This window comes from Poeciliopsis prolifica, unplaced genomic scaffold, assembly GCF_027474105.1.
Source record: "Poeciliopsis prolifica strain line A6 unplaced genomic scaffold, Auburn_PproV2 SCAFFOLD003, whole genome shotgun sequence".
Taxonomy (NCBI): domain Eukaryota; kingdom Metazoa; phylum Chordata; class Actinopteri; order Cyprinodontiformes; family Poeciliidae; genus Poeciliopsis; species Poeciliopsis prolifica.
The window spans coordinates 12,032,441-12,059,560 of record NW_026562378.1 but is presented as its reverse complement, the minus strand read 5'-3'; the positions used below and the strand labels follow the sequence as shown (position 1 = coordinate 12,059,560).

General features: G+C 38.1%; 1 protein-coding gene across 1 annotated transcript; it reads right to left on the bottom strand.

Annotated features, from left to right (window-relative positions):
• Window positions 1–1,809: 1,809 nt before the first annotated feature.
• On the bottom strand, window positions 1,810–25,842 carry LOC129358375 (FYVE, RhoGEF and PH domain-containing protein 5-like). The gene is given in 23 exon segments (XM_055027380.1): window positions 1,810–4,798; window positions 5,979–6,133; window positions 6,756–6,881; window positions 6,964–7,100; window positions 7,920–8,022; window positions 8,199–8,336; window positions 8,999–9,086; window positions 9,266–9,345; window positions 9,502–9,585; window positions 11,292–11,360; window positions 11,613–11,684; window positions 12,682–12,740; window positions 13,188–13,238; window positions 13,370–13,460; window positions 14,690–14,846; window positions 15,611–15,762; window positions 15,898–15,928; window positions 16,034–16,092; window positions 16,518–16,659; window positions 21,566–22,184; window positions 22,187–22,308; window positions 22,310–23,942; window positions 25,588–25,842. Coding segments are annotated over 23 exon segments (4,215 nt in total). The 5' UTR covers window positions 25,598–25,842; the 3' UTR covers window positions 1,810–4,761.
• Between the last annotated feature and the right edge of the window lie 1,278 nt (window positions 25,843–27,120).

The following is a 27,120-nucleotide window of genomic DNA, read 5'->3' as shown; positions in this document are numbered from 1 at the left end:
AGGGGAGGTGGAAAAGGTGCAACACCGACTTGGCAGTGTGGGCTGCGAAGAGTTTGCAAACTGGGACAGAAGAACGTCTCTCTCTGCATCTCAGAAGGATGCAGAGGAACACAAGACAAAGTGCAAACCCAGAAATGTCAAGTGGACAAAGCCATTTCTCATCAACACCAACTGTTGTGTAAAAAGCACTTTTGATCCCCCTGGGGATACGCTGCCCACGCAGCAGAGCGAAAGATGCGAAACCATGTTGTTGTTGCTGAAGACATCTACCCTCAGACGCCACAGTGCCAACTTCGGCTGTCAGAGACGGTCAAAGCTGCATTGTGACTAGAAAATCTTACACAAGTGAAAAACAAGCCATAGAGGAGTAAGCTCAGCTCAAAACATTATTTCAGCCAGTTTGGCTGCAGCTGTTAATGACTCCCGAGGCTGTGCACATGTAACAGCGCTGAATGCATTTGACCTTATTGAGTGGGCTGCATGAACAATTGATTATTTGCTTCCCTCTGCATTTTCTGCCGCCTGCAGTGGTGCACAAGAAAGATCAGTTTATGACTGTGAAAGACATCCCACCACACAGTGGAGGCAGCAAACTCCAGCAGTTTGTTTCCAGTTTTAATTGGAGCACAAGAAGTATGAAAAGGGCAGTCGGCATCCACTCCATTTGTTCAGCGAGCAATGAAAGCTTCCTGTCTGCAAAACCTTAACAGGCAGAAGTTAAAAAAGTAAGCACCAAATATCCATATTACAAAAAAAATACAAAAAAATGTATTTGAATTTTAAAAACGATGTCTGATTAATACCGGGTATTTATGCTTGTATTTGCAAAATGCACTGAACTCTGAAGAGCTACTTCCACATTTTGTCCTGTTTGATTTTGATTTTTTTTTTTTTTTTTTTTGTGGTAGACCAACAAACATAAAGTTGCTAAGAATCCTGTAAAGGAAGTAAAGCATTCATGGTTTCAAAATTATTCACAAATTAAATTTAGAAATGTCTTTAGTGAATATTTTACAAAACCGTTTCAGTGTTAAGAACAGCTGGAAGTTTTTTAGGTTCTTTTTCCACAAGTTTTGTATATTTAGGAACCGAAAACTGTGACTCACTTTCTTTGCAAAATGGCTGAAGCTATATCAGATTGGACGGAGAGCAACAGTTTCTCAAAGGATTTAGGCTTGGACTTTGACTAAGCCATTCCAACAATATCCTCTTATCAAAACCATTGAATCTCTAGCTATATATTTAAGGCTATTAATCTCCTGGAAAGTGAACCTCCACCTCATTCTTAAGTGTTTTATAGCCACTAGCAGGTTATTTCCAACATTGCTCTATAGGTCAGTCCACTTTCCGGTCAGCTCTGAGTAAGTTCCTTGTTCCTGCGGGGGAAAACATCCCCAGAGGATGATGCTCCCACCACTATGTGATGTACATTTTGTGTTTTCCACATCACATGGCATTTTGTATGCAGGTGAAAGTTTGACTTTCATCTGAGTCAGCCAACCTTTAGTGCATCCTACAATACAATACACGATCAACTACTGGCCATCCACTGCAAGTGCAAGAAAACTTTTGTTAAATCCAACATGGCAGACAAACATAAAGCATGCCAACCAACCCGGTCCATTCTTCTACTTTAGACGACTCTTGCAGGTAAAAATATATATTGTTACATCAAGTAAAGTAAAGTACAATACTACTGACGTATTTTCCAAATAACTTTGTATTTGGATAAAATTACGTTTAACAAAAAAAAAAAAAAGAAAAAGAAATCTATAATTTAGCTTTGTTTTTATCATTTTTTCCCCACCCTTACGGCTTACGAAAAATAAAAACAACTTGGAAAACAATTCTGACATAAGGATCATAATTCATGCATTAAAGTGCTAATTAGACACAGAAAGGTTTTATTTACTTAAGGCAATTGGTTGCACTGAGTTTCATTTTGGGGTATCAGAGAAAAGGAGGTTGAAAACAAATGCATCTAATGTGTTTGAAAACCATGTATTCAATCAACGCTTAAGTTAATTTTTATCACATAGAATTTCCATAAAATATATTTCTAATGTAAAATAAAATGTAAAGCTCCAGTCTTTTGGATTATTAGCAGCAGAGGGCAAAAAAATGACACAATTTAAGAAACAAAGAGAAGAAAGCAGAAGTGGGGCTGGAAAGGCAGAGCAGAGTGATAAATGGTCTGTCCTTTATGTAGGACGAGGTGTCTGCAACTTTTCAGCAGTCCCAGAAAGCAAACTTTGTGCCTGATATTATTCTGGGTCAGGCAGCCTCAGGGGGGAGATGGAAAGCAGAGCAGGCCTGGCCTTTCATTGGCCGCATGGGTCTGCGTATCCCTCAATCTCTGCTGCGTCTCCTCCCGCAGTTCAGAGACATCTGCCAGCTCCACGTCTCGTGGCAGACCGGTAGTAGCCGGAGTCCTGCAAGTGCAGCTGTAGTTCTGGTGCGTGAGAGCTACATGTTCACTTAACAAGGGCACTGAGACAGGAAGTAGGTAGCTCTCTGCTTCACTTCAAAATGAACCTCACCTGCCATCTAGAGGACACAAGGAGAACGTAAAAGAGCGAAGGCAGTTTTCCATCATTTGTCTCTTTTACTTTGCCTAAAAATGCAAATGATGTTATAAATCATTAGGTACAGTACAAAATCCAAGACACTAATTATGCAGCTCAGTGCAGTCAATCTGAGTTTCACGTTTCCATCGAAGCCAGCGCTTCTGTGTACAGATAGATGGCGACTCTTTACACAAAAATGAATTTACATTGCACTTGCTATAAGATATTTAAAAATTACATACTTTTTCAGTAGGTAGACAAAGATTTAATCCCTTTTGTTTGCTCAGAATTTTTTTAAAGGCATAGTTCAAAATTGTTGATGTAGCACAGATTTAATTTCTCACCTGCAGTAGCTAACCTCCAAAGCATCTCTATTTAGTTCAAATCCAAATGAGTTTGTCCCACAGGCTGAAGCTGGCGTTGAGTTCAAGAGCAAAGACAACAAACAACGCTTAAAGATATTGTAGCAGTTCATGCAAATGCTGTTTTTTGACCTTTATATTACTATCTATTTGCATTGAGTGTTTATCATGTTTTTTAGCAAATAATTCAATGAATATTCAAGTAGAAAATGGAGCTTGAAGCCAGTGTGCAACCAATGATGTTCCTCCGTGAAATACCTGCAAAACTTGTAAAGTGTTTCCAAATAGATGAAATACAGTTAAGGTAAAAACTTATTCAGAACCCTGGCAGATTAGGAATTAAGATTATTTTTACTTAACTAAGAAGTTTCCTTAGAATATGTGGAAGTCATCTCTCAAAGAATAATAAAAAAAAAACATTGAAAAAGAGTTTTAGTTTTCCAATAACAATTTTTTTGGTATTTATTTGCATTTTAATTTAAAAACTGCATTGCAAACAATATTTGTATGCTTCTGAGCAGCCATTTTAAATATTTCAACATCCAACTAGTTTGTATTTTGCTGACAAGCGTTTTCACAGTTATCAGGTCTATTTATTTTTAGCCATGAGGTTGGAACACCTCTCTGTCATCACCCTAATCTTTAGCTCCCTCAACAGATTGTCTGTTGAATTCAAGCTTGGACTCTAAAACACTGATATTACTTGATATTGACAACTGCCAGATCAATAGCTTTCAACTTAAAAGTTACTTCATATGAGTTTGAAGAAATGTCTCCGTCGTGCCTGCTGCTAGCATGCGCTTGTTCTAAATGAAAATCAGCGCTTTCTTCTTTGAGTTCTAATTTTGACTCACAATGATTCACTTCCTGCTAAAGAAGTGAATCCCTGGTGGTTGAAGAAAAATCCACAGAAAAGATGCCTGGTTCAAAATATGGGGGGAAAGTATCGGTAACTGGACTTATTTTGAGAAGTTTTCTCTGTTTTCTCATGTCTCTGGGACCAGCTTATCTGGGTCCTTACTAAATCAAAATACAGATGTTTGTATTTACTGCAGGTAAATTATCATCTATTTCTAAATTTTTGAAGGTGAACTGGCTAAAAAAAGATCTGAATTATGCCTTTAATATCAGTGCAAACTAAGAAAGAAATTGATTTACACGAAGGACTCTCTCCAACAATATGGTACACAGATAAATAAGTCTTTTGAAAATATGTTTCTCTTGTCTGATCAATCTGTTCTTCCCACCAATTAGTGTTTTTATGCTTTAAATAAAGTACAAAAAGCACATGTTGAAATTAAGGCATCAATACATCAAAGCAAATATGAGGCCATTTGAGATTAGTGACTGAGGCTTCAGCTTGTTTTTTCATGTAAACAAGAACAAAATCCGACTTTTCATTTTTTTGTTCAGTGTTGTCAAACAGATTAATAAATTAACCATGTCCAAACATGCCGTGAATTGACTGTATTGTGTGTCTTGTGTAAGACGTGATAATAACGGTGATGGATTCTGGGAAATGGGGCGGTGAGTAACAGCTGACAGGCGGCGCTCCACACTGGCAGGTATCTGGGCCATCATCTCCTGCAGCCCTTGGTGTCACACCTGCTGCGACAGCGGGGAGGGAAGAACACTGCAGAAGGACAAAGTAGGTAGATTGTGTCCTCTTTTTAAAGAACACCATGTATTCCTCTCCTCAGCTTAGCTGGGGGCGTTGCGACATGCCGACAAACAGAAAAGTGCCTTTCTCCGGTCTCTCCAGTTTGGTCTTACGTCCAATCACTTTTTGTAGACAGGGTTTTAGGAGGGTGAAGGCAGCAGAAGGGTTGAGTCTATAAATTTGTGGCTTCCTCCATTGCATTGACCCACCTGTGAAGGTAAAAGATTTCACATAAGTGGAGGACAACATGAATTACAACTAGATGAAGTCAATATTGTATAGCAGTGTTTATTACATTAAAAACTACAAATAATAATAATAACAATTTATGTATCTACCTGTGCATTTCAAATGAGAAACCAAAGCAAAAACTTTAAGTAGCTAAAGTAAGATGAGAATGGAGTGGTGCATTAATATTTAGCTTTAGTGGAAAACCTGCATGTAACAAAATTTGTTCCAGAGCTGAGGAGCATAGAAACTAAATGCTGCCTCCTGTTGTTTAGTTCTGGTCCTGGACACACTGAAAAGTCTACATGGTTCATATCTTGAATGTATTTTGGTCCAACATTATTATCATAATTTAAAACGTGACCTTTTACAAAAAGGGAGCTGATGAGGCGATCTAAACACTGGCTTTGGTCAGGATCCTGGAGTAGCATTTAGATGAAGCTATTTTGTTTTATTATGTGCTGGTGATGAAGTAAGATGATTTAGTCATACATTTTTTATGATAGTCAATTATAAACTGTAGTCATGAAGTGAGGATAAGAGAGTTAGTAGGTTATAATAATCTGAGCAGGGACAGCACATAGATATTCAATAGCAGTGGCCCGAGAATGAAGCCTTGAGGAACTCCACATGTAATTGTTGTTGTCTTTGATTTTTGATTGCTAAAAGACATGAATAGAACTGATCTGCTGAAATTGATCTGCATCAACCAGACAACTCTACCCTCTGTTTCAGTCATAAATCAGCATTTTAAGTCTAACAACCCAAGATAAAACTTTCAAGATGTTTGTTTTTGAAAACAATAACTGAACTACGACCACAAATTACAGATTACAAAGATTACAAAATGAGTAATATTTGTTGATATCAAATGCCAGTGCCTCTATACATTAATCAATAAATTAAATGAACTTTCCAGTGATTTGTTATAGTCAAAAGCTTGATCATGAAGCTATAAAGAGTTTAGTTTTTGCTGTTTTGTCAAAGGGAGTACAGATTCTGATCCAGATTATACTTCTTTAAAAAAGATCACATGACTGCAGTTTTAATTTAATTAAGAGAAAAAGATGCAGTGCAGGCAAAATCCTAAAAACACACCATTTCCCTATACATAACATTTTAATGTCATATCATGAGTTGTAAGTTAAACAAGCTTCTCACCTCTGAGCTGTGAAGTTATCTTCAGCTTTAAAGGTGTAATACAAAGTATTTTGGTGGTAAAGCTGGAAGATGTTGGCCTCTGTGTCTCTTCCCTGCTTGTCAGGTAGCTTCACTGTGAAACCCAGAAGCGGTAAACTTTCTGACGCTACCTTCTCCTGAAGATGAAAAAAAACCCACAAAAAAACGACAAGGATAACAAACAATTGCTATATGCAGTTATTTTGTTTTCATTTATCATATAAATATTAAATAATGCTGTTTCAAGTGTTTCTTTAAGTGTAAAAAAGAAATGATGGCACTTGAATTTTTTTCTAATTTCAAGTGGTATGATTAAAAGCTGCAAACTTTCACTGAGGGCATTCTAAGTGACTGCCCAACATAAAAGGAGTGCCCAGTGCGACAGCATTTCCTATACGTATAATTAAGTCTAAGCACAAATACAGCTGCAGTTTGCAAAAAATTATTCCCAAGTTTAGATGCCAAGTTAAAGTCCAGACCTCAAAGAATGAGCTTGAGCAAATCTGCAAAAATCTATGTGGAAACATATTCCAAAACACTTACAGATGTACTTGTAAAGTATTAACTAAAGACTGAAAATACGGCACACGGTGCTTCAGACTTTCTTTTCACTTCACATTTTAACAGTTGCACAAGGATATTTACAAGTACATTAGTATTTGTGTTTGTAATTTTACTAACTGCACACAATATGCATGAATACTTTTGCATGTCACTGTGTGCTGTGCAGGTCAAAGGGGATTGCATGTTTCCCCTCACCTCTCGGGCTCGGTAGGTGTAAAGCACCTTGTCTTTCAGCAGGAACCACAGTCTTTTCCAGTTCCTTTTGCTTGTCTTGCTCCGCTGCAGAGTCCCACTGATGGAGCCTTCCTCTGACATGGTTGCCTGTAAAATAACGCCAGCTTTTCTTACTAATCACAACAAGGAGAACCTGCTGCACTGTGAGTGGGGCATTTTGTTCTTTTACCTGGGTAAAAGAGACAGTGCCTTTTCGATGTCTCCATATGTTGGGGGGATGAATATTTTGGAATACGGTGGAAAGGGGACGACTGGAGCGGGTCAACCGAGGGCTACTTTTGGCTGAGAGCTCAGACACTTCTTCTCCTGCAAAGACAAATGGTTTCCTTTTACCCAAAAGAGGAAGCAAGATATGTGAGTGATTCATTCCCAAGGAGCGAGTCGCTTACAGGAATCTTACATTTCCTCAGCTTGATAACCACAAGAGCAAACATGTTTTTCTGACCACAGATTAGGAATAAACATTTCACAGATGAAGTCACCTAAAAAGTCAGTTTGGATTTTGTGGGAAAACAGTTTCCAAATGCAGCAAGACGAAGGTGGACGGTAGATGATGAAGAATATTTAATTACAAAACTCAGGAACTTACAGACACAAACAGCAACTGAACAGAAGAACTAGAACCACATCTAACCCTCAGAAATAAAGAAAACAAAGGTAAATACTAAAATCAGACACAAAGATCTTGATGTAGAAAAATACACTGAAACTAAATAAACTTTTCTTGTCATTTTTCACCAACCAAAAAAGTCTCTACATTAAAATCACTTTTTGATCCTGGAAAATTGAACAGGTGGAATCTGAAGATGTTCCTCTGATGATAATCGGATGAAGCAGCAACTTATTTTTCTGTCTGAACTAAATGAATGATTGTATATTTTTATTTTCCCTTTCAGGCACCACATTTCAACAAGCACATTTTTCCTGAAAGGCCACTGGGTTGTGTATTAATATCTGGGTTAATGTCCCGATATAACATCTTCACTCTTTGGCAAACTTCAGCTATGATCTCAACTGGCTTGTCACTTCTTTTGTTAGTTTATATATGTATATATTAAAACTTCTGACATCTGTTATGTGAAATAAGCCTCAACACACTTAAAAAGAAGATATTTTTTTTATTACCTCTCTTTTTTAGCTCGTTGTAACAGTGGTCACACACTTTGGCCATGCGGTCTTTCATGTATTTCAGTGGATATCTGTTCCTGGAGCAGCTTCGACAAACAATCTGTTGTAACAATGAAGAAAAAATGTTAAACAATCTCTAAAAACACTGGAAGCATTCCACACAGAGAGTCAAGTCTTAATGTGTCTAGCTGACTGTGGTCTTCAAACATCAGTTTCTTCCCTGATCTACTAATGAAGGTCAAAACAGAGTTTAGTGTCTTAGGGTAAATGACTTACTCTTCCACAGCTGTGGCAGTGGTGTCTGCGAACAGTGAGGCTGAAATCTGCAGTGCAGTTCATGCACATCATCACTTCTGAGACAGGAACGAGAGTGGGAGCTTTTTCTCCAAGAGAAAGCCTAAGACGATCTCTGGTCTGCAAGACATGCAAACACCTTCAGCGCTTCATCTGAACAGACGGCAGGAAGTTGCACATCTTCCTGAGTGTCGCTGTGATGCAGCAAGAGGTTTACATACACCAATCACAGCCTTGAATGTCATTAATTAGGGGCTTTTAATGTCTTAATTGAACAATTCCTTTTATAAAACATTTCTGAAACACCCTAACGCAGAAAGAATTGAACTCATAGATACATATAGGCATATATAAATACTCAACAAAATGTGAGAATGAATGTCACTTTATTAATTGCACTTTGAACACTATGGTTTTTATAGCCATGTCATAATTTTGGTTGGATATTTGACAAATTTTTTTGAAATGGGAGATATATTTTTAAGTACAATATTAGTGATAAATTAGGGAAAGTTTTCATGGTAGAGAAGAACTGCTTTTGCAATTTATTTCAAATCCAGAAAGAATTGAAATCACTGATATCTAAATGTATTAATTAAAAGTTTGAATGGATGTCCCTTTGTTGTTTGAATGAGCTTTTGTCATAATTGTGCTTGGATATTTAATCACTTTTTGGTTAGAAAAGCATATTTTAAAGTCAGCATCTACATTACATTCAAATGTACACCAAAAAAACAAACTTATGCATCTAATTATTAGTTTAATTTCATTAATTTGCTCACCTCTCCAGAACTGGCTGCAGAGCCTTTGGCTTGTTCAGTCACAGTGCGATTGAGAGTATAATACCAGTCCTCTCTTTCAAGGAAAGAGCTGCAAAAGATACACACACACACACACACACGCACGCACGCACACACACACACACACACACACACACACACACACACACACCACACACACACACACACACACACACACACACTACTCATCTGATCTGAATGATTTTATTTATTCAATTTTGTATTTGTTGTTATTTTAGACTGACTCACCTGGCAGACAGGACAATGGAGATCTCTGATCCCTCTATTTTCAAGGCATTCTCGACATTTGGGATGTTGGGTTTACTGACCTGTTTATTTTGTCAAAAATATCATGAATCAAATATTAGATCGAGAGAGACGGAGGGAGAAACATGCAAAGAATGAAATATATAGCAGGAGGAGATCTTGAAAGAAAATGTGTGGCTGAAAATCACAGTGAGAGCAACACAAGACGAGACGCTGACCTTCAACCCACTGAGTGGCAACGTGTTCTTCAGTCTGTATTTCCCGTCCTGCTGGGGGAAAGTGTAGAGCAGCACATCGTTCATCTGAAAAAAGACAAAGCACTCACTGTGAACCCTGCAGAAGAACAAGATAAATAAACGAATGCAAATAATATAAATAAAATGGGGAAACAGTCACCAAGCCAGCTTTGATTACTTGTGCATTAGCTGCAACTCTCCAGTAGGTGTCACTCCAGACTAATAAAGAACTCCTCTGCTGTGAGATTTTCCACATGAAGACAGTATTTGAGTTTTGAATATTGTCATTATCAAATAATTGTAACAATAATCTGATCCAATTAGAACATGCATTTAATCTCTATTTAAATCTTATGAAAGTAACTTTGTAATTTTACAGTAAAGGAAAGAATCAGAACGATGATAGAGAAAATCACACAGCAAAACCCTTTTGAGAGAGATCAAATCACACACCTTACCTTGGACCTGTTTAAAGTCACTGTACACTTTAGTACATTAAAAGAACAAGATTTTTTTATTTTTTATTTTTTTGTCAGATTCTAGAAATCTAATTTTACACAAACTACCTTCTCCTGCTGATTAATTTTGCAGTAATTGTTAGATGAGACACTTCTGAGCCTCTTTAGGATCTGGGACAATAATACAAACTTTAAATGTCACAGCAAGACACCTTGATAACTGGATAATTAACAACTTTCGAGAAGCTCTTGGCTTTTTCATTCTCCTTATATTTTACTGTGATCTTATGTGACACACAAGGAGTCTGCAACCTTTGCAAAATGAAAGCCATTTTTACCCTCAATCCAGCAGAAAAATCTCATTTAGAGCTGAAAATGTGTCACATTTGCAGAGGGGAGAAAAAATAATACAACTTCAGTTGTTTTAATGAATATCTGCTACATGAAATTTGTGGTCATTTTTTGAAAATTGCCATATTCTTTTCTTTTTTTTTTGGATGTTGATGTTTATGATCACTGGTATTGTTGCTATTTTGTTGTGAAAATTTAATGCAGAAATTCTATGAAAAAGAATATAAAAAACTGCTAAAATATGCATTTAGTACTATATCTATATACATTTTTTTTATCCTGTATATTCTAGCCAACCTGACCTGTTTCAAAAAGAGTATAAGCTTTATTGTGGGAGTAATATTTGTGAGCTTCTGACTTTATGTAGTTATATAAGGTGAAAGCTTTACAACTTATTGCCAAAAAATAATAAAATGACTTCTTTCCATCATTATTTTTACTTTAGGATTATCTCAATAAAATGGATAAAATACTTACACTGTGAGTATTACTCACAATATTACTTTATACTGTGAGTAATACTGCAACAAGTCAAAGGTTGCAACATAGTATTTAAGCTAAATACCTTTTTCCTTCGTCCTTATCTGTTCACTCTTACATAATTTTAGTGAGTTTACAGCTAAGTAGCTGATAGGATGCACACATGAAGCATGGTAAGATGTCTGTGTGGACCTTTCAGGTCTTAGGGAACTAAAAGATCCACGCCGCCTTCCTTCTGCCGGCAGTGAAGCACCGATTCAGGAACTCAACATTCGGAAACATCCTGCCAGGAAACTCCTGCTCCTAATAGCTCAGTCTGGACATGGAAATAGATCAGGCTGAAAACTCCCCACTCTGTGTTTTAAACATACGTTTTGAGTAAAAACAACAATTCTGCAAACTGTACAGGTTTTAGTATATCCACAAAAACGCAGATATAAACTGTGTGTCACAGTGTAATTGCGAGCAGGAAGTAGCCTTTACCAAAAACAAATGTCGGGGCTGTCGACTCTTCCTGCTGACCTTCATCAGGGTTCCCTCCTTCACAAAAACCTGACAGTTCAGAAAAGAAAAAAAAAAACACGGTTAAATCAAACCAGGCACCCCTGGCAGCTCCTGTGATCCTGACAAACGCAGTGCATCTGCAGCCGTCCGGCCTTGTTATTTTAGGCCAGGCTGGCAGGGTATTCCCAGCTCGCTGATTGTGTAAAAGGCCAACAACAAGGGGTGGTGGAGGGCAGACAGGGTGGGTTGGCCAAAACAGAAAGGCTCAGACAGAAAACAATGCTCTTATCAGAGTCATACCCTGCCAGGATGAATTAGGTCCCGTGGGCTGTGAACACTGTACGCTATGTTGATCAGATGCAACAGGTTCTCCTGAGGAACAGACAAAACAGCAGAGTGAGACAGATGACAAGTCAAAATACGAGACACGAGATGAAAGAGTCAGAAGTTACGGTTGTCATCACCTGAATCACAAGACAGGACACGTTTTGTTGACTTTGGATCAAATAGAAGTGTTTTTATTTGGAACGTATGAGTCGAGAGTGAAAAATGCCACTTTAGGAACTATAAAACTATGAATCACAGAAAAACTTTAATCCAGACGCATTTTTAGATGCAGGATTTTAAGTTAGGTTGTTTCATAAATGTATGTTTTCTTTCAAACAGCGAAGCATAAATTACAGGTGAGTTTAAGGGAATACATTCGGTTTTCTTTCTTTCATTTTGCAGACTAACGAATGCTGAAGTTCTATATTTTATACACAGTAAATGCACATTTTCAGTGTCTTTTCATTGGTGAGGAGCTTATGGACATGAGACAAAATGGATATTTAGGGAAAACAAACAGGACTACTGTCTGGAAAAACATTTTTCAAAATGTTTTATTTTTTCCCATGTTAATTTACATCTGGTAAATGCATTAATGAAATAATATACGTTTAGACGTAGTAAAAATCATGCATAATTATGGAAAATATTTCATCATGGTGATCTGTTTCTTGTATAAATTACACTGAGTGAATCATCCAAATGAAGGTGTTTAACTTTTGTGTAATTTGTACTACATCAAAGCCTGTAATCACTTATTGTTTGTCTCAAATATCAATAACATGATTGAGCAGGTTGACTACAATATGAACACAGAAGAACCTCAGTGATTCTGTGTTCACATCACATCACATGATTTTGATTCTTTTGGTTATTTTTATTCATTTCAAAATGTATCCATGTTTTATTAAACTTGGAGGCTCAGCTAATCTTGTGCTACTAAGTGACATATCTTCTTCTTTATTAAGAAATGAGGTAAAACACTTAATTTCATTCCAGCAAATAGTTATTGTTGTGTCTCAGAGGTTAATTTGACACTCACCCCATGTTTTAAGCTGTCATTGACTTGATCTGCAATGTCAGACATGATCGCCACTGCAGCTGTAAAAGACAAATAAAACGGTGACTGATCAGTCTCGACAAATTCTCATAGCTGTTAGGAAGTTTTGAAACTCTTTGCCTGCATGTAAACGGTACAGTCAGTGAGGAGTCTGGGAGCGTCTGCATGTTTTGACTGAGACGTCTCCCTTATCGGTTCTGCAGCATCAGATAGTGTTGCAGTGGCTTGCCTCCTGGTGTATCACACACATCGGTCTGCAGGCAGAAAGGAGCTGCAGTGGCTGTCTAGTGGGTTTCCACTCCAAACAAAGAAATCTTAATTGGCTCTCTCTTGGCCGTTCCTCCATGCCAAATGAGCACAAATAGGTTTGCAGTGAACACAAAGCCACACACAGAGTCATGTAAAGCTCCCCTGGCACTAAGAGAGAGCGTGAACAGAGCAGCAGCTGGGTAGTTTTTGTTTGTGGTATCGCCACATGTTTACTGTACCTTGGGTGTCTTCATATTCCTTGGAATCGGGGGACAGGTTGTTTAGATAATCTGAGAGGAGAGGTAGCAATTATTACTTTCGGAATAAAACAAATTCACCAAACCATCATCTGTCATTGTTGTGATAATATCTGCATCATTGTGAATCAATTACTCTTTAATTTTTTTAGTTAGCGACTCACCTGTGAGGAGCAGACGGTACTGAGCAACACGCACAACGACCTGCAGGAGCTGACGCTGGAGAGAAACTCTCTCCCCGGATGGGTTCTGCTCCTAAAACAATAAATTACAGTTTGAAAGAGACACTTCAAAGAATTTACTTTTAGTTTGAGAAGAGCCTTTAAAGTTTAAATGTGAGATTGTTCTAAATCTGTCTTTTACGCTTTTGAAGTAAATACTTTTTTCTCCCTGAGTCGTCTTTCAGACCAATTTAACGTAGGACTGTTTTTTTACTGGGAATAATGAATAAAACAACAAAACACAAATGAAACCTTTATATTAGCATAAATGAATAGAGTTATTATATGTTAAACATATATTATATGTAAAAAAAAAAAAAAAAACATTATTTCAGGATTTATTTTATGTATCCATTTTATATGGTAGAATTATTTGTATCTGCAAATCAAACCCATCAAATGTTAGTATACAGGACTAGGACTGCGACACATTTTAATATAATTATAGATATAGTTTATTTACTACATGCATAACAATTCATATAAGTGAGTGTAAGAGAATTGCTTCTAATGGGGTTTCATTTAAGGTTCAGTCCACATCTTAGCAGTATGGATACATTTGTTTGTGTAATATTTGCCTCAGCATTCAGCAGCCTTGTGTTTTTGAGTCCTAAACAGCAGCTTGAAAAATCAATCAGATTTAGACCAGCCCAGGTGTGGGGGAAAAGCATTTTATCACCAGTTTCACATTTAAAGGGCAAACAAAATAGCCGCTGGCATTAATAAACAAAGCATTCAAGGGAATCAAAGGACATGTTCAACGTCCAGGCACTTAAATCTGTCAGAAAACTGCACAGCTCTGCAAAGACTTGATGCCAGCTCTCTCCTCAGAGGTCGATAAAACGTGGAGAGAACCTTTAAAACTCCTGTGTTCATAAACGAAACACACTCAGGCCCACTGGACATCCATCCACAATTCAGCTGCGTTATTGCAAAGGACAGGGGTAGTTTGTATTATTAGCCCCCGAGGGGGATAAACAACCTCAGCATTGATCTGCGACAGAGGCTGAAGTTACATCCAAAATACTTTATTGTTTTAAACAGTGAACAGATGCTGCAACTCTATTTCATAAACTAAACAGAGATTAAGCAAAGTGACCCTGTAATAAGAAACTGCATTCATAGTTGTAATTTTGCACCATACCAGAAGGTAACACTGTATAAATAATACTAAGTTCAGGATCTTAAGAACCTCCAACATTTGAAATGCAAAATTACAAGCAAAGATTGCAAATTCTGAACGAGAGAAACAACAGATCTGACCTCATATTTCTGAACAATAGCTGCAAACGCAGGTGAAGCTCTGCAGCCGTCCTCCAGTAAACTAATGCTTCGATCATAGTGGCCGATGTAAGTGGTGAAGATCAAAAACTCTGCTTTCCTGGACAGGAAAATGTCAGCAATCCTTTGGCTGTCCTCCCTGAATGGAAAGAAACCAAAGGTAGAAGTAAACAGAGGAAGCAGCGTCCACCAGTCTGCTGAGGTGAGATCATGGAAGAGGATAGTTTCTCACTGATAGTGATGATTGAAAATTAACAAGAAAAAAAAATCACTGAAAAAAAATCAGTAAATGTAGCAGTACTAATGAATAACAATACTCCCAATTTGAAAGCTTTTACTGAACAAAGAGGAGTCTGGGTTAGTTTTTTTTTTAAGCTCAGAGGTGTATGAAGTTAATCAAAATAGGGTTTCTGTGATGTATGAAACTATGAGAGAGAGCAAGATTTTAAAGATAACGGGAAGGCTCACTGCAGTACAATAAAGATGTCTAGTTTTATCTAGTTGTGCTTTAAGTTTTGAAACATAAAGCTGAACATGTCAGCAGCTTTTTTAAGATCTCAGTCACTGTAAGGCTCTACGTTATCTACAATATTCAAAACTGAGGTTTCAGTAATTGTAATAATTGCTAATATAATTTAATATTTTATGTTTGGTTCAAATAATAGTTCAATCTTACAAAAACATATAAAAATGAACACACACACAGCAGGAAATTTAAGTAAATATTTTAAATGCTGTTCAAATTTAGACTAAAATAGCTCATGGCAAATCAAGACTTTACAAAAACTGGAAATCAGAAATTGGCCCCATAATTTTGATTAGTGCATCTCGTTTTGCTTATATGTCAGCCAGTTTTTTGGGGGTTTTTTGCAGGAAAGTGTCGTTTGATTCCTGCAGACTCACCACTGTCCGATTCGACTCTCCAGCTCAGAGAGGATTTTGCTGTGCAGTATGTAGACATCAGGCAGCTCATTGAGAATCTCTCTGAGCGTCTCATCGTCCATCGCAGGCTGCCCGTCATCCCCGACTGCAGACCCAACAGCTTTCCGAAAGTCCTAACCGAGTGGCAAAAGTGGAGGACTTCACTTAATGGTTTAAAAACTCTGGCATGGTGCAAATACATTTCTTCTGCACGGTGTACAATGCATATTGGACAAGTTTTATAAGAACGATAAAGACACTTCACTCACTTTCTGCAGCAATCTGAGGGCCTTCACATGTCTAAACACCAAAATGAAAACATTCATTTAGTCAGGATTCATTTTGGAGCATGATTATTTATAACAGACAGACAAACATGAAATGAAACAAGATAATTACACTTACAGTCGCTCTGTATCCACCAGCTCTTTAACGATGTAAAAGGCTCTGGATCGACCATCGGACTGTAAATAGTCACATAACTAACTTTTAATTGGCCCAGCATTACAAGTAATTCACTCATTTTGGCTGAGGTTCAACAAATGTACAGTAAACTGTCTCCCCTCTTCACAGCATCTCCAAGCGGTGCTTAAATTCCTAATAACTCTGACAATCTTCAAGAAGCCCATTATCCTCCATTAATCTGCCTCTAAATCTTGATTTGTGAGACCCTTTGTGCAATAAAAGGAGGTGAAACACAAGCAATTCCCTTTTGTCATTGTGTTCTTCTAATTTCCTTTCCAATATCAGACACCAGGCTCCTCCAAATAACTACAGAAATAAGTTGAAATTTAAATTAAAAGATCCTTAAGCAGTAATTGGGAAATAAATACAAGGTTTTAATTAGAATGATTTGATTTTCCCAGACTCAGTGTTGGTGGGAGCCAACCTGTCGGTCATAGTTGACGTCTGTCCCCACGTCTTCCTCCTCAGAGGTGCGTCCTTGGTCTTCGTCCCCCACCGTCTCTCCCCGACCGTCATTCATGGCACCGGCTGCCACCGAACAGACGTTGTAGGCTTCTGTGTAGGCACTGAGGAAAAAGACAAGAGGACATGATAAATGAGGACGTAGGAAGAATCACGTGAAGAAGTGGACTTCCTGTCCAGACTGGGCATTAACAGGCGCTGGCTTGTTTAGAGGCAGATGGACAGATTTCTGCAGTTATTCAGACCTTTTGCTGAAATCTGTCCTGAATGATTCAGTTACAACTGAAGATGCAAACAAATATATAGGTCTACAGATTTCACATCGGAAAATTTCAATATATGTAACAAGATTTCATGTGATAAAACTGCTTCACTGTGATACCCCCCAAATAAAATCCAGCACAACCACCTAATTGTTAACCAGAGTTAATGTGTGTGATTTAATTTATTTAAACTTAATCAGAGAAGTCAAATAGTGACTTTGACGAGAACCAAACCTCCAGGATTTGTTCAAATGCTGTTAAAATAATCATTTTGTAAAAAAAAAAAAAAAAATTCTAAGAAAAAGTCATTAAATTTGTATTCAATGTAGTTTTTATATTCTACAAACATTTGATAACATTTTAGTGCTATTTTTAATATAGAAACAAAATAAAAGGACAATTTGACAAAAATCATAGGAGAAAAGTTGACTGAAGTTGCTTTGACAGAAGAAAAATTCCTCTTCTGTATTAGTAAATATAAAAATTAAGGTAATGCACTAATGATAGGCAAAAGTCATAAATAAACTTTGACCAATGAGAAACAAGCAAAAGAAACTAAAAAGAGAGCGAACTATCTGGTATGTTTTGTCACTTATAAGCCGAGAAGAAGCCAAAGGGAAGATACCAAGTGGTATCTTCCTGTTAAGACCTTAATTTCTCTACAAACACAGATTTTACATTTGTCTCTGCAATTAGATGCAGATATGCCTCTATCTCTGTTCTCAGACATCAGTCATCTGGTAATAAATCACATGAATTTAATTTAAACATCAAATTTTAATTTACAGTTCTTCTACATTGAATTATCACTATAATAAGCATATTTAGTGCAGACAATATGAATAAATAAAAGATTGAAGGATTGTAAAAAGCAATAAACTGGTTCAGAAAACCCTCCAGTGACAACCGCTGCCAACCAGAGACACATGTTGGTACTTTATGCTGCTTGCTTTTCTTCTAGTGAAACCAAAATGAATATGCTAATGGCTGTGGCACGGTGGGGAATGTAAGCAATGCAAATAAAAGCGAGCTTTTAACTTACAGTGGCGTAATGTTGTGTTCCTCCAAACTGATATCTGCCTTGCCAAGCCTCCTGCCATGTTTTATTCCCAGTGCTGTTGGATTTAACCCCACTGAGATGCAAATGAGCTCCTTACGATTCACATATGTGAGCTGTTTGGCTCTCTGCGTCACACACATTACAGCCTGCATGGCCCATTACTGCTTACTGGAACAAACTTTGGATGAGATACCAGGGGGATGGAGTTAGGGAACTACAACACATGAACACTTTCTATATTAAGGTTTTATATCACTCCCACAGAAACCGCCACCATTGCTACGACATGAAAAAGCTCCAGGAGGAAGCTGCACAGATACAAATCACACAAGGAGATAAAAAATAAAGCTGCCACTTCTCCTTAGGCCATCCGGTGAATCAGACACGGCTGCCAATGACTTTTAAACTAAGTAATAATTAACTAATATGGTTTCTGCAGGCTAAACCGCAATTCAGTCCAACCGGTTTTTACAGTGCTGTGGTAAAAACCCACCAGTGGCTTCAGCAGAGGCTCAAGCAGATAAAATGCTTAGAGAATTATTTTACTGTTGGGTGTTTAAAGTCAACACTGGATCATCTCACCATCCGAATAAAAGGAGACCATTTTTATATAACTAAAGTATTCACATGCATGCATAAAAAGACATGCAGCTGTCTTTGATCACTGCCTCAGATGAAATCAGAGTGAACTGTAATTCCCTCAGCTGAGCTGGAGTCACCCAGATTATCTGTATTTGCTAATTACCAGGAGTGGGGGATGAACTCTACTGTCAGTGCATCCAGGTAATTTGACTTTAATATACAAAAAGCAATCACAATTAATCAACAAATGTTATAATTCAGTTATCAAAAGACTGAATCTGAATTCATACCTACAGGCCAAAGTAAGCAGCAGATTGTACCTCAGGCCAACCAGAGGACAATGAATGACGTGATATCAAACCTCGCCCTAACTCAGGAAAAAAAGCAAAGCTGATTAAAAAGTAATTTCATCTTTCACTGCAAGAGTCTCCAGGGGTTTGGACACAACATCTTATCTGAAAGGTTTGTCACCAAAACGGTGATCCACTCACGCTACAATAACCCACCAAAAGTGGCAGGATCACAAAAAGCAGGTCAGGAAAATCAAGCTTGTCATGGACATCTATTACCAAAAAACCTTTTGATAGTTTAACTACAAATGTTCTGATTGATGCATGAGAAATGGTGTGTTGTGTGCTCCAAAGAAAAGTAGTAAAGAAGCTTTACACCAGAATAAATATGAATGAATTGTTTAAGTATATAGATCACTGAGAAGGACTAAATGGGGTCAAGTTTCTAATTGATTCTAATGAACTAATTCATCTTTTCTCTAGGCTGTTTTCATTTCTGCTTTTGTGCTGAATTTTAACGGTTTGGGACATTTTTATTAACGGTACTCTGTCTGACTGATATATGGTAACCATGGAGGTCATTTGAAAGCACATTGAAGTTGAAAAAATAAGCAGCTTGAGATGATCTGAGGTTTATGATTTTGTGCGTTATTCAACTGGAAGCAGACACCAGACGATGGTGCATTTGAATGATGCTCAAACTGTACAACTTGGCTAAAGCTTTGCCAAGAAGATGTTAGCCACTACTGCCTGTTTGCTTTTCAGAAATATATTAAATAAAAGTATACTTTAAGTGAACAAAATATGTATTTGCTCAAGTGTAAATATACACTTGCTCAAGCGTATATTTAAAAGATATTTTGAATATCTTTAAAATATATGTTTTAAAGAAATTTAAAAGATATCTTTGAAATATCTTTCAAAGATTTTACATCTCTCTGAATATGATTTGTTGTTTTCAGTTTTTTTACTAAAACACAGAAGCTGGTTTGACTCAATCCATTTTCAGATGTATTATTTAAGATCTATTTTTGAAATGCATTCGCTCACACAGGTGTTTTACATTTGGACTCATCATTCTGCATTTAAATTGCAATAAATCAGGACATACACACCTGAGCAGATGAAATAATGTATCTGTGACTCATTTGGAGCTTTTACATATGCAGGTTGTTATTATATCGGTGTAGTAACAATATATAAAACACAGTCACTGATTTCAAATTACATATTGGTGCATTTATAAATAAAATTCGCTGCAATTTCTATCCCGATACTGTACTGTTTGGTTGCGCATACACAATAAGAGATGGTGAGCACAAAGAGGGAAGCTCTGCAGACACCATCTGCTGACTACAGAGCACCTTGAGATTATATCTATGCCTGATGTAGCTGCTTGGCTGGAGAAGAGCAATGAGTCCAAACTGCTCTGACTATTATTCATCCTGAGAGGTCTGAACGATATGGGCAAAACAGGCAGGAATGCAGAGAGGGATGGGCACACAACAACTCGATTATAAAAACAAATAATGCCAAATTAAAGAGACAAGAAGCTTTAAAAATCAGTAAGGCAACATTTCTAACAGCATTGTTCAGCCTCCCTCCAAACATGCCATAACAACATATCGGCACAGAGCCGGAGTTCATTAAGGCTCTCACCACCGTAGTCCGGTATATTGCTTTCCTCAGTTTTTGACTAAAATGAAAACTCGGATTCCAATCAATATTGATGCAATAACTTTGCAGTGCAGCAGGAGGCAATAATGTTGACAATAATGATGTCACACATCAAAAGAAGTAGATCTAAATCATGGCTACACCAAAGCCAGACTTAAGACTCTTTCATGCTATAGTATTTTTTTTTCTTTTAAGTTATTGACTTCTTGACGTTTAGTGGAAGCAGTCAAAATAAAATTAGACAAAAGTAGAAAAAGCAACCCCAAAACACATTTTACTGTTGTGGGGTCTTTTGCACAGATCATGAAATTGGGAAATGCAATTAAACTTTCCTCTACAAAACATTTTCACACACTTTTTACTTCACCAAAAATTGAAGAAGCCTTAACTTTTTAAGTTATGTATGAACTAGAGGTCTGTTTAGGTGAGCCAGCATTAATTTTTATTCTCCTCAGATCTAAAGCACAAAATGAACGATTTCCTCAGACACTGATGAGTGACTGAAGCGTAGAATTAAAGGCTGTCTACACCACTGTAATGGACAAAAACAATCTATTGACAATCATTTTTAATTTTTATGTTTTAAAATTGCTTATTAACATTTCTTACTTCTTAGCCAATTTTTAAAAAGTGTTTTACATATTAAGCTTTATTATATTTTAATGTATTTTATTTCATTTTCAGAAAATCAATGAAGTTACCTTGAATTACCTTGTGTATGAACAGTATTATGAAAAGACATTGCTTATCCAAATGAAACCTCTTACTAAAATGAAGCTCTCTAAAGTTAACAGCATTTTTGAAATGCTTATTTCTTTAGAAGAGATTAAATGTATAAGAAACTGATATTAGCTGGTTAATAAATATGGCTTCATTTGGATATCTTTAAACAGGTACAACCCCACCCAAGTTTGCCCATTTTAAAATACCAGTACCTTAGTGGAAATGATGAGTGGTGCAGGTGAGTGTGACAAGAATTGCTAAATGTTAAAGGAACAGACAAATAACTCTGTCATAGTCCCTTCACCTTGATGAAATAGATTAGTTTTCCAACTAATGAGCAAAAAACAAAGCAGATTTCTGCCACATTAAAGCAAATATAATTTCAGCTCTAATTCAGTCAACCTTGTTAACATACCTCTCAGTTTCCTCTTCAGGTAAATGTGTTTTTGTCTCAAATCCTGGAAGACTCTTCATGTCGACATAACCGTCTGTTTCATTTGTTGAAGACAAAACTCGAGTAGGGCGATCAAAGAAGTGTGTGAGTGGCATCTGTCGAATTGGCCTCCACTGTGGCACCTGAACGTTCTCATAATCTGAGCTGAGTGGAGGGACGTTCTCATAATCTGAGGTATTAGTGTTGGGGAAGGAGATGGAGCGGGGTTTGGTGAAAGGAAGAGGTGCAAAAGGCACTCGGGAGCGGTCCTCGAAGGACTCCACTCGGACAACGCTCCTGTTGAGGAAGGCCACAGAGTTCCCTTTCCTTCTACTGTCTTTGTGGAACAGAAAGTGGGATGAAGACTCAGGTGAACCCTGAGGCTTGTTAGCCTGACGTAAATTTAGTTGTGGGGATCCACTCACGCTCTGCCGATCAAACTCCAAAAGTCTGTTGTGTGAACAATGGCTGGACTCAGCCGAGGATTTCGTCGAGGATGACTTGGCATCTGTTCCAGACTTATGTTCCGTTTTCCACCCAAATTTAAGCAGAAAGCGCTTAATGGAGGATTTCTTTTTCCTGTCCTTCTCTGAAAACTCTTCTCTAGTAAGAAGAGAGGGGAACTCTTTGTGATAGGCTTTTTGGTGATATAGGCCAGCTCAAAGGGAGGGGGGATATCCATCAAAGAGGTCGGCGTGGACAGGGCACTGGATGAGAGGTGAGCACCTGGAGAAGCTCTCAGATGGGGAAACTCCATCTCTATGTCTGTAGGAGTCATCCTTGTAGATACAGAGAGGTGTGTTGTGTCCCTCCATGGACAGGGAGCGTGGGTACAGAGACAAATATTTGGGTTTGGAATAGCTTTTGTGCCGTGTTGAATTTAACACTGGGCTGCTGCTCAACGCAGGTTGTCCTAATCCACTAATGTAGGTCTTATGGAGAAATTGTACACCCCGATCCCCCACAGCAGTGGAAATATAATTTGACAAAGAGTGTGTTCTAATTCCAGCAGTCTTGCTATCCAAAAGAAAACCACTTTCAGTACATGAACTTTGCCCTGGTTCCTCATAAACATGCTCATCTGTGATGTTGAGCTCCATGTCACTGGTTTCATCCAGAAAGGGCACGATGTGACCCTCCAAATCCTCGTCATCTTTGAAGACTTCAGAGTCATTTGGGGATAGCAGCTGGCTCTCAGAGAAAGAAGACGTCAGTGAGGTGTCTGTGTCTGTTGGCACCGACATGGCAACCTGTCTAAACCTTGGCTGGCAGTCCAAGTGGTTCAACATGTCCTCCATTTTTTTAGCCTCATCATTGCTGCCATACTCAATACCTTTAACAGTGTTCACTAAATGTCTATTCTCAGATGTTTCATTGTATTTTCCAGGTGGTGCTCCAGTTCTTTTGACAGACGTACTGCCACTTTCTGAGAGCGTAGCTGTCATGTTAATAATATCCTCTGAACAGATGTAAAAAGGCTCAATTGCTTCGGAACAAACTTGCTGGTGGATTTTAGGAATGTAGTCATACAAACTGGTCTCCTGCTGATTTTCACTCTTTCCATTAATTTGATGGCCACACATCAACTTCAGGCTGTTACAGCACCAATTTGGACCTGGCTCTTTCCCTCCTCCGTGAGTGTCCGTCAGTCTCTCCTTAAGACATAACCCATTTTCACCAGAAGAAGACTTTGATGAATCATCTGCAGTACTTCTGTCTCCATTTGTTTGAATCTGCTCCTGCATTACGACGGAGTGGCAAAACAATCGATCTTCAGCACCAGCGGAAATGTCTCCCATTGAGAGGCCGTCCGCGTCAGCCAGTGCCTCACCTCCATCACAACCTCCAGCATCTGTGTCGTCTGTGTCAGTGATCTCCTCTGCCTCCTCGGCGTCAGCTGGGAGGCTGTCGTCACTGACCCATAGTGTTTTCAGGGAGTCCCCTTCCTCTGTAAGGCCACTGTCTGTTAATCTGCAATCATCCATGTTCTTACTTTCATCTTCCTCCTTTTCCGCTTCTGTGCCTCCACTGTCCGTCGTCCCCTTTGATATAGTTTCTAGATCTCTTTTGTCGAATTTGAGACTACTGAGATTTAAGTGTTTCCTCCCAGATGATGCATTCATGATCACTTTGTTCAGGCCATTCTGCTTCACAGTGGCTTCGTCACCCCTTGCATCAGAAGATTGTGCACTCCCGTTACTGAACCCTCCTTGGCTGCCATTTATCAGCACTTTGACTTTAGGTTTTGGGGCTACAGAAGGTTTAGGACCCCTGGATGCAGAGGTCAGAGGGGAAAGCAGCTTCAGGTTGGCGTGACAAACAAATCTTGCCGTTGGAACCGCTGAAGGTTGGGTGCAGTCTAAAAGAACAACAGGAAAGGGAAACTGTAAGATTATTGACTTTAAAATAGCTCACAGGGTCATTTGTGTGGCGTTCCTGTGACCTAAAATGGCTCAGCAACTTACAAAGACATAGAAGTAAATAGTGTGTGGTCAGAGTCAGACCACTGAGATTACAGTAAAACACTTTCTCAACAAAATGCGTGAAACTAACTAATTTCCTGCTGGCAATCTGCTATGTTAACCACCCTGCGTAGAGTAAAAGAGTTTTGCCACACCAGAAAGCAAACAATGTTTTGTAAAAGTATTGCATGTGTAATGATCCATAAACAACCCACATTTTCAGTCTCAAATAGGTGCTAGCTAAATTTAGGTTGCCAAAGATTGTCAACAGAGCAATCTTAATATGGTGAAGACTTCTGTTATAAGACGAGGAAGGCCTTTTCTACACACAGAACCAAACAAATGTACTTTCTACAAACTGATTCACTATTCTCTAAAGCTGAATCCTTTGTTGATGTCATTATAACAGATACCAATTAGTTTTAAATAGATATTGTACCCAAGTTTGTTGTGCTGGAGTGGAAGGACCTCCTGCAATTCCATATAACACAATTTTTAATTAAAACATCTGTATCATGGTACTCAGAGTAAAATAATGTTGTGAAGTAATGTTTAGGCTCCTTCAACTCAATGTATGACAAACAGAAGTGGATACATGAATGGATGGACAAATAGAGGTCAATCGGTGGGTTGTATGGACAAATTTAATGTATGAGATGTTTCATAGAGTTGGCTTTCTGACCATAAATAAACCAAACTCTTCTTAAAGTTTGGTTTTGCTGTGTCTGCAAAAACAGCTCTGATTATCACTGGAAGTGCTTATGGGGAATGAAACACCATATTTGTCCAAAAACTAATTTTATAGAGTAACCCAAACTATATGGTTTGTCTCCCAGCAGTTTTGGAAGAGAATGTCCATCTTAATCTTAATGAACCACTACAAGAGAAGCAAAACTGTGCCAACACCTGGTTTTCTTGGTCCGTCTTTTTCAGTAGGATGGCTAATTCCCCAAACTACAGTGGGCTTGTTGAAATCTGGTGTTACAGAAAGGCGATAACGCACTGGTAATGCTTTGACAGGGTTCCAAAAGAATACAAAGAGGTCTGAGGGATTTCCCTGACTCACTTCCTGTGATTCAAGCCAAAGAGACCCCTGTCAGGAGGCCGTTAGCTTTAAGAACAATACATGAAACAATAGATAAAACCATTATGAACCAAAATATGTCTTTTATGGATCTTGCCAGCCAACTGTACCCCCAAAACCTTCAAAACAGCAAAACAGTTATTTCACTGAAACTACATCAAACATTGTGAGCCTTTACTTTTTAATACACAATTTTACATAACTTATGTTCAGGGATTTATAATTATGCTGCTTTTTATACAGTAGGGGCAGTCTGAGTTTTAAATCAGATGTTTTTCTTGAAAAAGCACAACTATGTCTTCTTGAAGAAAAAAAAGTTATTTTTCTGGTGTTTGATTCCGAGTTCAGTAACAAATGTAACAAGTGAAAATATCACACCATATAACAACTAATATTTTCCTCTGATCTTCAGAAAATGTGGTCAAACATTGTAATGGGGACAAACAAAATCATCTCACCTGTGTTCATTTTTGCGCGGCGACCACCTCCAACATCCCGTCCGCAGACGCAGACGCGGCGCAGGACACTTTGCGAACAATCGGCAGCGGATCCCGGCAGTAAACTCCGCCGCAAATGTCCACAAGGACGCTGAGCGACTGCGCCTGTTCCTCACCGCTGGCTCCGTCTCCTTTCCTGCTCAGCTGATCGCCCGCGCGTCCCACAGCGCGCAGGACGCGACTGGAAGCCAAACGTGGGGGACTCGCTCTGATAACACACACACACCGCCGCTGACATCCCTCTGCAGACACACAGACGCTGCAGGTCCGGACAAGCGCCGAGACAACCGAGAACCGTAACATCAGCGCAAACTCGAGGCTGATTAGTTGGTTGTCTTATGAGCGCTCTTTGGTTCATGGTGCAGGGGGGGGAAAGGGCAGCAGACTACGCCGCACATGATTTTTTTTTCGCTTTAATGACGTTAAAGCTTTGCAATAATCCTATTAGAAAAATGACCCCAATTCATAATAACAGCTGATAGTATTAACCTTTCACTGAAATCCACTGTGCAGCATTGAGAAATGAAACAGCTGCAATCCTGGAGTTCATCGCCAGTCTAACAACACGTTGACTATTGATGGCACAAAAATGAAACAAACAGTTATAATTAATTGAATCTATTAAACTCAGACGTTCATAAATTTGTCTGGATTTTATGCATAATTTATTTCTGCAAATAATGAATTTTCTTAAACAGCTGGAACACAGCAATGAACAAATTTCTCCTTTCAAAACTATTTAAATTGTGTTTCCTAAAATAATTTTACTCAAAATTGATTCAACCTCTGAAATGAGTTTATATCTAATTTGTGCTGATTTAAATATTACGAGTAAAATACAATATGTGTCCATTTCTGTTTTGGAAATGACCTTAAGTGAAGAACATCTGCAGTATCATTACTAGATGGTTTGAGGGGCATTTAATCTTATGCCAACATTTACATTATGGGCCCCTGATTAGTGGACAACAGGCCCCATTGGGATTGTTAGCATTATGTAGGGCTATGTAGGGTTGGTGTGAATCTCTGGACAAAAACTAGTCCATATGGGTCCAAAAAAGGTTCCACAAAATGAAATTAATTTCTTAATATGCCTCTATATAAACTATTCAGCTAGTTTTGCTGAAATTGATTGTATTTATACGACCAAAAAAGCTCCAGAAAGCATTCACATTTTTCTCCACATTTTGTTACAGTAGAGCTTTATTCCATTGTATTAAAAGATTCATTTCTGACAAATAACCCATTATTACAATGTGGAAAAATCTTTTTTCTTTTCTAACATAGGAACAAATAAAGAAAATTATTTTAATAGTTAACCAGCCTTACTGTGTCACTTAAAATGTGATTGGTCTATTTGTTCCATGTTAATTTAACATTTTAGTTGTTAAATGTACATAATTCTAGCTATTTTTTTTTAACAGAGTGGCTCTGGTAAATAATAGTCTTCATGAAAGTATCCTGAAGCTGGAATAAAGCCCCCCACATTGATAA